At 41.8% G+C, this 12,806-nt stretch overlaps 1 protein-coding gene across 2 annotated transcripts in view; it reads right to left on the bottom strand.

Moving 5' to 3' along the window:
* Positions 1-516: 516 nt before the first annotated feature.
* HMGA2 (high mobility group AT-hook 2) overlaps positions 517-12,806 on the bottom strand; it is a 138,376-nt gene continuing 126,086 nt past the window's right edge. The window contains exons 4-5 of one of the 2 annotated variants that reach the window (XM_049625930.1): positions 12,284-12,316; positions 517-655 (exon numbers count right to left, since the gene is read on the bottom strand). In XM_049625930.1, the coding sequence (XP_049481887.1) occupies positions 608-655; positions 12,284-12,316 (81 nt within the window). In that variant the 3' untranslated portion in view covers positions 517-607. Of the gene's footprint in view, positions 656-9,772; positions 12,317-12,806 lie in introns of those variants that run through there. The other variant, XM_049625929.1, reaches the window with a different exon arrangement.

The following is a 12,806-nucleotide window of genomic DNA, read 5'->3' as shown; positions in this document are numbered from 1 at the left end:
TCGTTTGGAACTACAAGTTAAAATACCATCAAGTAAGTGTCTACAAGATTATACGAAAAAGAGAGAAGTAGTATCTAGTCCTATCTTTGGTGTTCTAAACAGAAGCTTCACTACGGCGAGCGGGTCGGGCGGTGGCCGAGCGGTACACAGTGTTGAACACTGCGCCTTTCCCGGGGTGGGGAGCGCCCCACGTCAGGAGCGTGACGCTCTCTGGTCTGTGTGCAGTGCATGCTCGACTAAACCCGATTCGGAGTTTTTCTCACCCACCCGCTCCTGCTTATCAGTTCAACAAACTATTAGTAGGTTAAGAAAAAAAGAAAACAGTAATTAAAAGTTGCATTGTTAAACTGTGTCCCCTGTGTTTACAGCAGTTTTTCACTAAACCTGGGACTGTGAAGGTGATTAATATAGTCCTTTTGAAGGTTATGTGATTTCTCCCCGCCCGCCCCCCACCCTGCTCCCGCCCCACCCCCTTCCCCCCCCCCCCCCCCCCCCCCCCCAGATGAAAGTGGAAAGACCATGGGAATAGAGAAAGTGGTCACTGCAGTGTCTTCTCCCTTCAAAAGATCCAACTGCTGCTGAGGTAGAAATCGAATGTTGGCGCCCCCTAATCCTCTTCTGCAGACTCTTGTGAGGATGTCTCTTCAGTCTCCTCCTAGAACACACAAAGGGCACAACCATTAGTGTGGGCTCTTCTTTGCCAACGGTTCAGAGACGACCTGTCTCCACAGCACGTTCTGCTGGCTGCAAAAGAGGATGCGGACGCTTGGCAAGCCCTCATTCCCAGGGCTTCTTAAACTGTAATTGAGGAATCAAGGTGTTGTTTTTTCCCAGAGCAGAGTCATTTAGCCCCTGTTGACTTAAGGCTTGACATCATGGCGGCTGGTCAGCAAATTCAATTGTGTGCAGTCCAGAGAATGTCAGGCCAATGTAAGCTCACTCACCAATCAGAGTAAAAAAGAAATGGATAAATTTTTCCCGACAGCGTGCCGGTCATCAGTTTTACAAACCCGGTGCACAAGTAAGAAAAAAACCCAAGTCAAGGGAAACCCTTTCTTAAGACTCAAATGAACCTGTCCTTCAGATACTGGCAGTAATAGCTGATACGTCCACGAGGCTTACTAGAGGCTCTCGGGGGTTGTTTGTTATTGTCCCCGTTTTATAGACAAAAAAGTCAAGGCATGGAAAGCGATGTACCCAAAGCTACGGAGGGAGTAGGGCCGGGAATTGGGCAGGGCAGACGGGCGCCAGAACCTGTGTGTGACCAGGACGCCACCGCCGCCACGGGGCAGAGGCAGTGTGAGCACAGAAACGAGCTTGGAGAAGGGTTGCAAGAGCTGACTACTAACTTCCTCTCCAAATCGAGTTCCTCATTCTTGTATTTATTAAAGCACATTTTAAGACAATGACCAAAGTTTGGCATGACTGCTGAATGTCAATAGTAAGTCCACATCAACCGAACACTTAATGGTGGGCCGGCCAAGCAGAGAAAATCTAATATGTGTGTTTTTGCAGGACCTCCTCTCCATATAAATCTAATTCTTCCTCCTCCTTTCTTTTTTTCTGATTCCCTATGGCTCTGGAATTTGTTGGGAGTTTCTGCAAGCTGGCTTAAGCCGCACACGGTTCTCTTTCCCTTTGCTTATTTAACAAACGTGCAAGTACCTTTCGGGACATGGGTGGTAAAGCGGAGACAATAAACATTTCTGATAAAAGCGTCGTTAGTGAGAGGATGATTTTTTATCAAATACTGCACATTGTCTCCTAAGACGGCATGTGAAAAAGATCTGGGAGAAGAGATAAACATTTACTCCGGCAGCAAACAGAGCCCCTTTAAGAATGGCCAGCTTAGAACAGCTTATAACAGTCTTCATACTTTAATAGATTTGATTTTCCACATGGCTTCATTTTGTCTGGGTGGCTAACTGACACAATTTATACCCCTCTTCCTTTCCCAGGTCACTACAGTGCACCATTCAGTAAAGCGTGCCTTAAAGCTTGTCTGCGTTATATGACCAAACTTCCATTCATTAGTGTTTGAAACACTTCAGCTGTGAAGGAGCTCCTAAATGCTACCATGTGTGACGCTTTTGCGTAAGAGCAGCAAACGGGAGGAAAAAAAGCCCACACCAACGGGCACTCACACACTCACATGAATGCATGTGTGCGTGCACGTGTTCTCTCTCTCTCTCTCTCTCTCTCTGTCTCTCCATCCTGGGCTTTAATCACAGATCACTGCTCACTGCAAACCCTTTGCGAAAGGTTTCAAACATTCTCTTCCCCCAAAGACCGAGAAAGCTGTAAATCCTGGGAATAAACACACCTACAAATGAATGGATTACAGCTTAAAAAATATAACCGCAGCAGCATCAAGTCATGAGATTTCACACCGGTTTTGTTTAGTCTGCTTCGGGTTATGTGGGAAATGTGGAGCGTATGAAGCTACCTCCCCTGCTCCCAACCCCCAGACTGAGGGCTTCACATATTTAAGCGGCAGGTTTATACCTCTTGATAGGCAACAGGCCATGACCCTGAGATTCTCTACGGAGCCCTGGCCACAAAGGAGGATGTAGCGTGATCAAAGCCATGGACAGCCGAAAGAGAGACAAGCCAAGGTTCGGCTGCCCTATGACCTTGTCTTTTCACTTAATATTTAAATTCCAGAAAGTCACTAAGTTGTTAGGCAGATACACTCCTCATCCGTCCCCAAATGACTCACTTCTCATGATGACATGAGGTGTGAACTTAAGAGTACCGCTCTGAAACAGACCACAGCATAAAAGCTGGCAGGTAGATTTTATTCCCTCTTCTTCTGGTTAACAAATTACTAGAACTCCGTCAAGCTGGAAAACCTCCTGGATTTAGCTGTAATTATTCCATTTCTAACTGCTCGATTTTTCTATATCATCTGGAACCCACAGTACTGTCAGATCCGGAAGGAAATAGACTTTTCAGGCCATGAACTTACAAAGACCTTGTAGTAGATGGAATGTGATCAGCTTTTCAAAACATTCCCAGAAACTTTGCTTGATTTGAGCTCTTGAAGCTCCCGATATGTGAGTGGTTTATTTAAATCCCTGAGACACAACTCAGCTGAAAATGATGGTCCCTCATATTGTTTCCTTTACTTAACCGTTCTTAACACAACATGGAGAGTCGTTTTATTAATGTGTCTTTCCGCTGACCTTGAAATTCTTCTACTGGTGGCTGTCAGTTAGTACTGGGTATATAACTAGAGGGTCAGAGAGTGGGAGACTCACTCCGCGAACTTCTGGAAGTGATGTGGCTCTCACATGCTCCGCATGATGGTTTTCTCACATGTCTAGTAGGTGGAGAGTTCTCTCTTCTTGGCATGGCCCTGACTGGCCACCCTCCAAAGGACAGCAGGGCTACCAAGAGGATGATGGTGTGCGGCACTCCTCACCTCTGCAGACCTCAGTTCTCACCTTTGCAGTGATTTGACTTTTCGCTACATGTGTGGTTTGCCGTGGCAAAAGTACGGGTGTAATTAGGAGAAGAAAAATCTTCCCTGTCGGGAAAAAAAAGATGAACTTGGAACACCCACCCTCTGCTGCCCCAAGTGTCGCAGCTGACTAGACTTCACACGGGCCCTTCTGTGGTGCCAAGTGCGGACGGAAACGGGTGATGGAGGGAAGCAGCAGCTGGCTCTGACGTCCCCAAAGACTCTTATTTCCATAGGAGAGTAGTTGGTGGGGACCCCTGAGATTCAACCTTCTCGGGTGGCTTAGAAGACACCGCCACTTAGGACAGACAATAGCTTGCACCTCGAGATACTTATTTAAATTACTTCATGCTTGCAACACATGGCCAAAGGACCTTTGAGCTGGTGTAGGCCCCCCCAAGAGCAGCTTTGAGGCGATAGGGAGACTGAAATCCGAGAGCCAAGAGTTCCGCACGTCTCGTTAGGCCAGTCCACAAGGTGGGAAGGCAAACCAGCAGCCGTCTGGTCAAGGAGGCTAACTGTCGGGAGGGGGCTGGGGGAAGGCAGGATAAGAGGACTTTTCAAAGTGGAAGTGCACGGTGACATTTTTACAAGCACCGGCCACTAAGACCTCTGAACACTGAACAGCTCCCAGCCACTCACGCGGCTGCTTTACAGAGACAACGGAGGCGGCACCACATCGGGGCGAAACACGCGAGTCTTTTGGGCAGAAAACTGAAGAGAGGGAAAGGAAAGTGGGCAGAGTTGGAGGACTGTATTTTTATTATGACTCCTGGAAAATTGCACTCATTTTGCCTTAGTTTTTCTTTCGTTCAGGGGGGGAAAAAAGAGGAATTTAATAAATGTAACTCTTTCATTGCTTTCGGTAAGCTTGCAAAAACACCCCCCTAAAACCCAGAAATAGAGTTTGCACTTATCTCCATTCCGCATGTGGCATTTACCTTTGGGTTTACTTCCGCTAATTGATTCAAAAGGAGGAAGAAGACAGCCCAATATCCAGCCTTATCCTGTAATGCTTGATGGAATTTTAAACGTCTTAAGAGTCTAATCATAGATCTTAGCACACAGACGCGGGTGAGGGCGTGTGCTGGAGGAACGTTTAGTATTTAATGTGAGAGCCGAAGCTCTGGGTTTAATTTTCAGATGCAGACTAAACAGCAGGTCTGCAGTGGAAGAGGGGCCGGTGAATTCTAAATGGAATCGGGAAACGGAAATGCTCTCCTTACAAATTTTAGGAGTTGGGTCCCCATGATCCCCCTCTTTGTGTGCAGTAAGGAGTGCAAAATCCCAGAAGCCCATGTCGGCTTTAATAAATCCTTATTTCTTCTCCTTGATTGCAAAGAATTCTGCAACTCTGTTATTATAAAAATGCTGCAGGCTAAAAATACATCTGCAGTTTAAGCTATCTTGCCAATAAACCTACAAATACCTGGTTGTCTAGAAAGAGTCGTTATGGCTAAGTGACAAATTCTTATTGTCATCTTAACATGTCCAACTCGTTAAGGACTCAGAATGACAGACACATTTGAGAGTTTTTCACGTTGCTGAGTATCTCCAGCCAGTCCCACCTGAAAAGAAATAACGGGCTCTCTGCCTCAGCAACAATGACCAGAAACCAATTTTTCAAGCTCCAGCTGTAGCTAAGTGACCTGCAAGACCACAAAATGGAGTTTTTCTATTTCTCTGTCAGATATTTTAACTTAAAATGGATTTAATAAACATTAAAAAAAAAGAGGGGGGTGCCTGGGTGGCTCAGGCGGTTGAGCGTCTGACTTCGGCTCAGGTCATGATCTCGAGGTTTATGGGTTCGAGCTCCGCGTCGGGCTCTGTGCTGACAGCTCAGAGCCTGGAGCCTGCTTCGGATTCTGTGTCTGCCTCTCTTTCTCTGCCCCTCCCCTGCTGGTGCTCTGTCTCTGTCTCTCAAAACTAAACAAACATTAAAAAAATTAAAAAAAAATGGATTGAGGCTGTTTAACTTAATGGAAAGTGATTATTTCCTCCAACTAGGAAAACTTTACATCAGATTTTTAAAAATACGTTAAATGGAACATATAGAAACCGGATAATCTGGCAAGTGGAAGGTATTCTGGTGGAAACGTTAGGAGGGGAATATACTTTTTGAAAAAGGAGACTTAAGAAGTTGGGATATTCATGGCATTTGTACCTAGTGCTTTCTTTATTTTAGCTTTATGTCTATAGAAATATACAAGTGTCAGGACTATCCTGCATGTGTGACCATCAACTTGATAAAGTCAGTGTTAAGGTCTTTATTGAGGGATGTTTAAAGTAAAGAAGACTGGTTGATCCTAGAGGTCGTTGACCACAGACATCAGCCCTGGCATTGATGGGCTGTGTAACTCATGTCTATTCTCACTGTGTCAGACCAGTAATGACCATACCCACCTAACTGCCCAGCAGGGTGTGAGGGGAAAATGTGACAACCAAATGGGAACATTTTTGAAAAAAAAAAGAGAAAAAAAATCCTATAAGATACAGTGTGGAATAATGATTAATTGCAGTTATTCATTCTCTGTGTGTTTCTTTACCTGTGATTCAATGATAGATTGGTGAGAAAGAAACACACAATTTTTAAATAAAGCCTTGAAAAAGAAAACCAAACAAGATGTTTTTGGTTTCTTAAATGCACTCCTGTTTCTCTCGTCTGTGTCCTTGATCAGGGTTCTGTCACTGAAAGTATCGTAAACAGAGGTCACTGTTCATCCCCAGGATATGCAGATTTGTTTCCTGGGGTGAAGGGATATTTACCACTGATTTCAGAAGGGAGTCACACTTTGCAGATAGGGAAATCATTTCACGGATAAACTGACTGCAAGTTTCAAGATCCTGTAAGTCGCCCTTTCTGAGGATGGTGAGCTGTATGGATTTGCCATGCCCATTCTAATGCTTACTAAAGGAGCCTCAGGTTTGAAAAATACTAAAGATGTAGCGAAAGGATTTTTGCACGAAGGAAGCATTCAGAAGAAGGAAGTTTATTTCAACATCTCCAAAAATGGTTGAGGAATGTTCTTGTTTTCATGCAAAGCAGTTTTTGAAAATGGCTAGGTTAAAGGGTATTTAATGGTTCCATTCCAGATGTGTTTATCGGTGGCACAGACCAGGAGAAACCTTTTCTCTTTGTTTTCTATGGGTATAAATTTTGCATATTGTTGTATTTGTCGCCAGGGAAGAGAACATTGCTGGATTTTAGTCAAACATTTTTCACCGAATGTTTTTCATTGTCCTGGGTTAGGACTTTTGAATAAAATTGTGAAAATATCAGTAACAGCAGTAAGTCAACAAATAATTACTCAATATACATTTGAGTGTTCAGCAAACACTTCCTGAACGTAAAGGAAGTATCTTGGACAAAGCAATAGATTTCTATTCAAACATTACAGATTTTCTTAGAAAGACCAGGTTTTAAAACCAGTTACTATTTATCCATATTAATTTGGGTCAGCATGTTTAGATAATGAGAAGAAAGTTTACCTATTGAATAAACAATTGGTGTTTATTCAACTCACATCACCACGCAGAGGAAAAGCAGGCAGACATTGCCATTTTCATTTTTAGCCTGATCCATGGGCTTCACATAGTTAAAAACAATCATACTTTAAAAAAAAAAAAAAACTCATATAGGAAATCTGGCAAACCCAGAAACACTAAATTTTTGCCTTTTGGAGGTTTTTACATTGAGTGATGTGTTTTCACTTCTGTTAGAAGTTTATGTCATCTCTATGAGACATTCTCTGCCAAAACACAGCTGACTTCACCTCGCTCATATTCCCTTATTACAAGTGTTGGCTAAGCTAATTACTTCATATGTTTATGGTTAATAATAATTTTGATATGTCTCTTTGCCCCACCTGTGCTGTTACGTCCTTGAGGGATTTTACTGTAAGGGTTAAACGTTGATTTCTGCTGTGCTCTCTCCTTTTCCCTTGACCTTTGCAATGTCAGAGGTCAGAGGTTAAATCAAAAAGTATTTCCTCTACAACAAAACAGTGCCGCTCAGGCTGGGCTTTGATAGAATTCTCGTGTTTTGCCGGTTGGTACCAAACAATTACTGGCCCACAAAATGTTTTGCCAGCTTGAAAGAGCCTAAGTAGGAAAATAAATAAATCAGTGCTCTTTATGACTTGGGCAGCATAAATCACGGTGCAATGGGAGAGTGACCATTTGCAAACTGGATTTATTAGGAATTATTTACTGCATTGGCCAAGGTACCATTTAAAAGACGAGTGTTGGACTGAGAATACCCTCCCTCTCTCCCCCTCCTCCTTTCTCCTTTGTGTGTCTAGACCGAGAGCCCCCAGTCAAAATGCCTTCTTTAAGAACAAGATGCTGACTGCAATTCATCAACGTGCTTGTCCCAAAACGAAATCTCTCCTTTTGCTCCAAACAATGTTTAGGTTGTCTGAAATATAAACATCCTTAAAACAGCCCTTGAAGTCCCTGTAAAAACATTCAACCTTTTTTTTTTTTTAAGAGGGGAAAAGTCCCATGATAACCAGGCTTACTGAGAGTTCTTTGCCCTGGTACACACCCCCCCACAGAAGATGTTACTCGCAGGTAAAGATTCTACCTCAAAACACAAAGCTCTGTTTCTGCTCTTTTAGAAACGGGGAACTTTCCAAGCCTCTTGTTGGGAAATTGAAAAGGAGCAGGTTTATACCTGTCTTCGTTGCTAGAGGTGGCGCTTGCCAGGGCAGAACAACCATGAGGAAAACTGGGTTGAAAGTCAGGAGAACCGTTAGGATTTTTAAAGCCGATTTTCCTGTTTGGGTAGACTCAGGTGAGAAAAGACTATCTGAATTATCTAGCAGGAGTCACTTTGGATCTCTGTTCAAAGCCTTCAGAGAAGGAACCCAAGAAACAAGAAGATATCTGACGGACCAGCAAAACCTTTTTAGAGGTCTGAGAGGGCGTGAGATTTATTCTCATCAAAGTGACAAGCCGAGGAACAGCATTCCCTCTATCGATAATAATAATTGGATACTTGTATGGGGTTAACTTTTATAAAAGCAACACTGACAACAAATCCCACCACTGTTTCCTACCAAAGAATGTGTTCCATGTGGCTGAGAAGTCAACTGCATCACACTGCTAAAACACGAAGACATGAGCTCATTTCTATTTATTGCTTAATTTGCCATTTTAAATAAAAATAGAGTGCCCTAGTAATCTTTGTCCTCACCATTTCTGTAATTAAACAAATTAATGTGAATATTGCAGATTTTTCTCTTTAGATTTTTAAGAGACCATTAACTTTCCCCTTAGGATGTGGGACACACTTAACGTCTGTAGCTGATGGCACCTGGTGGACTTTATAAACACAAACCCTGGCAGCAGGGTTTCCCTTAAATTTTTATTCTTCTCTGGACACATGTATTTACATACATAAACACATATCTCAATTTGGGGACTTACTGTAATTCTACACTTGTCTCCTCAGAATGAATTTTGCTGCTTTGTATACCAGTTTCCAGAAGTGGCACTCTTGAAGCTCTGGAATTCTCAAATTTCAGAATTTGATGGCATTGGGATATTTCACAATAGAGTCTTTGTAATTGCGACATACCGCCAAGAAAAGTGGTTCTGACTGCTTCAATCCTAATGAGAGGATGTGGCAATCACTGTAACATTTCCCCCTTAAAGATTAAACAATCTTTATTTTTGAAACGTGCAGGGAAAACGCCTGAGGTCAAAAAGACAGTTTTGGAGGAATTAGAATTCTAGACTTTTTGAGAGTATAAATCTCCGGAAATTAGAAATCCAGCCTCCCCAAATAAGTCAGAACATAGTAATGCTCCCTGAAATTTATAGAATTATGGATCTCTCAAAGTTTTCTTGGGAGTAAGGGAGATGTGTTGTTATGATCCCAGTCCACAGATGGATAAATGAGGCACAGAGAGATTAATTCGTCCAGTGATGGGGCCAGAAAGCAAAACCTAGGTCTCCTTACACGCTGCCGAGCTCTTTTCTTTAGATGTGAAATACTTCATTGTATTAAAATTTTCACCACCTCAAAACAGGATCTGAATATAGTACTGTTGATGAAGAAAGGATATGAGCCTGAGTTAATCCAGACTGCCACATGGAAAAGCCATCTGGGAGGGTATTTTGAAATAAACAGATGGAAAAGGAAGAGATCCTTTTGAATGTAGTGTTAAATTTACATTATCCTCCATGAACTTCCTTGTAGCCCCCATGTTTATATAATTCATCACTATGTCCTTAGACAATATAGATTAGGAAGCCCAATGAGCTCACATTCTTTTTTTATTTTTTATTTTTTTAACTCTGAACTCTCCTTTCAAGGGCAACTTCTGGAGCAGGGTCTGTAACACAACCACACGGATCAGCGAAGACCAGCCCAGTCTATCTGTGCCTTCTTTGCCATTCCTGAGTTTCTTGGGAAAACATTTATTATTTCTTGGTGTATTACTGACAAATCCGCAATCAGTTTCAGACACACTGATAATCTCCACCTGTAATTTATTTGTTTCTGCCCCTCTACTTTTGAATCTGCCACTCATCTCATTCATAGCATCTCTGTTTCCCTAATTTATATCTCCATTTTCCCCTCTGCAACTAGACGGCAACACAAAATAAAAAGTCTTCCAGGAATTATCCCCTTAAGTAACACACAGTATTCCACTCATCCGACTGTATCCCCTATGTGCCTCATATCCATTGGCACTCTGTGGTTATTTGTTCAACAAATGTTCACATGTCTTCTCGTGCGTGTTCACCAAGTATCTTCACCTCTGGCTGCACATTAGAATCGCTTGGGGAGTTCATAAAAAATACCGATGCTTGGGTCTTCAGACCCCAAAAAATCAGAATCAGTGAAGGGTAGGGCCGGTGGGCGCAGGCAAACTTGCTCTTCAGGAAAAAAAGGTCCTGATTGGTAGCAGCTGTCAAATTCCACGGTGTAAATACTTACATCATAGTCGATTTCAAGCTACCTACTGGACGTCACCTAACACAGAATTTGAAAGAGGTGCTCACGATTGGCTCACAAGGGCTGGCTCTGCAGATACTACTGGGCAGGGTTCAGGCATATACACAGTTCAGGTACATGGTGATATATGTATGTCCTATATGATCTCTAGGTGATTCTACCATGCAGCTAAGGCTAAGAAACTCTGAACCAGATTACACATTTCTTGGATGCAATAACTATTTCATGTGCCTCATCTTCCCTACAACACCAAGAATAGATACTGAGTCAATGTTGTTAACAGACCACAGAAGGTTATTAATCTAATGTTCATAGCCAGTGATGCAACAGTGAACACGGCAGTATCCTTTGGCTCAAGTGAACTGACTTTTAAATTTACTTTCTCTTGATTTTCTTACTGATGAAAGATGAGAGGCTAAATATATTCACAATCTCCTACTTAAAATGTCAAGTTTTTATTTATATTTTGTTTTGTTTAATATTGTTTACAAACACTCAAACACTGGTATTTATTTTTAGTTCCCCCTACCACTGTTGGCTTTTAGGAATGGGGGCAGCCCTGAGAAATTTTTTTCATGTTAACTCTGCTTTTATTCTACTTAACACATACATGTAATTACGCTGACCCATTTTCCCTGCATGCTTACATGTGTTTAGAAGCTTCAGTTCTCTTTCAAGCAGCATTTGTAAAGAATAGTAGACACATAAGATTGCTCGGATGGTCTTTCCCAGTCAAAGCAACATTGTCCCAAGAGAACAGGGTGCAAAGTACCTTTTTAGAGACCTCCAGAGAAAAGATCACATGGATATTTTCAATTATGTGAAAGAGATCTACAAAGAACTTGATAACCCACAACACCGGGTAACAACTTACTTCAGCAGTTTCTGTGTGATAAAGCCAGATCTCCTGGGTATCTCTTTAAACTTGGAAGGGGAGAATTGTGGGACATATTTATACTTTAAGAATGGTTAAATTGACTCTTGGTTAAATTTAGTCGTGGTTAATTTAATCTTCAGGTTTTTTCTTCCTTCAAGATCTACTTCCTCAATAGATACAATTCTTATGTTTCCATGTATAGATTATATTTAGGACAAAAACACCAAGCATAAAGAGTAAGAAAAGTAAACCTGGCTCCTCATTTTGATGTTGCCAACACCTCAGAAACTGTGATGCAGCCAAGAAGGCAGGACCTGAGGGTTCATCAATCTGCAAAATTGGTATGACTTAATTTCCCAGTTTCTCAGCCCTCTTTGAGGATGTTTTGGCTTATCCAAGGTTATGGAATAATTCAATGAACAGATATGTTTCCTGTCATGAATCATGATATATCTTTCAGCTAATAAGTCCTGTATCAAGTCAATGGAATATGGGTAGATAGAAGGAAAGGACAAAATTTGATGTTTAAGATTGGCAAAACACATGGTAAGATCATTAAATATTTCGTATGAGGCACTGAAATAAAGATTTTACTTTTTAAGTATTTCTATTTGCTTTGTACACTTCAGGCCTTGATCTTCTACGGTTTTCTTTTCTTTTTTCTTTTAAGATTTTATTTGTAAGTAATTTCTACACCCAACTTGAGGCTCAGCCTTAAAACACCTTAAGATCAAAAGTCCCAAAAGCTCCATCAACTGAGCTCACCAGGCGCCCCCTACGGTTTTCGGTGACACAACTCAGACTATGTATTCCTGGCTTTGTCTGAAGGACACAACGAATTTTCATGAATACTGGGATGCTGACATAATCAAAACTAGAAAAGGACACATTTAAGGTTTAATTTTAGGTTATATCTTTTCACTTTACTCTTTATATTAATTGGAAGGAAAAGAAAATCATAATGCCCATCTCTTACCTGAGCAGGCTTCTTCTGAACGACTTGTTGTGGCTAAGGAAGAAACAAACAAACAAAAAACCTGTTACGTCTTAGAAGGAAACATACTTCATGACAATAATTAAGTATACGTGTTTCAAATATACACATTTGTCTGCAAAAATTTGGTTCTAAAATTAGATTCATGGGAGGTGTGAAAGGGCCTAATTTGCTAACATTTTGTTTTAAAAACACTCCGCTCTCTTGGGATACAGTTTACATACGATACAACTCACCAATAATGTGTACGATTCAGTTTCTTTAGTACATCCGGAGAGTTGTAGTGTCATCATCATCACAACCTAATTTCAGAACATTTCACCTCCTCTAGAAGAAACCCCATACCCGTTATTATTGACTACCCCCCACTCCCTGCTGCCTGCCTAGTCACCCTACCCTCCCTAACCAACCACTCATCTCTCCGTCCCTGTAAATCCGCCTACTCCAGACATTTCAGGTAAATGGAATCATACAATATATGGTCTTTTGTGCCTGGCTTCTCTTC

The sequence above is a fragment of the Panthera uncia genome, chromosome B4 (assembly GCF_023721935.1).
Source record: "Panthera uncia isolate 11264 chromosome B4, Puncia_PCG_1.0, whole genome shotgun sequence".
In the NCBI taxonomy this organism is placed as follows: domain Eukaryota; kingdom Metazoa; phylum Chordata; class Mammalia; order Carnivora; family Felidae; genus Panthera; species Panthera uncia.
The sequence above is the reverse complement of the archived record's forward strand: the minus strand, read 5'-3'. Positions and strand labels throughout refer to the sequence as shown.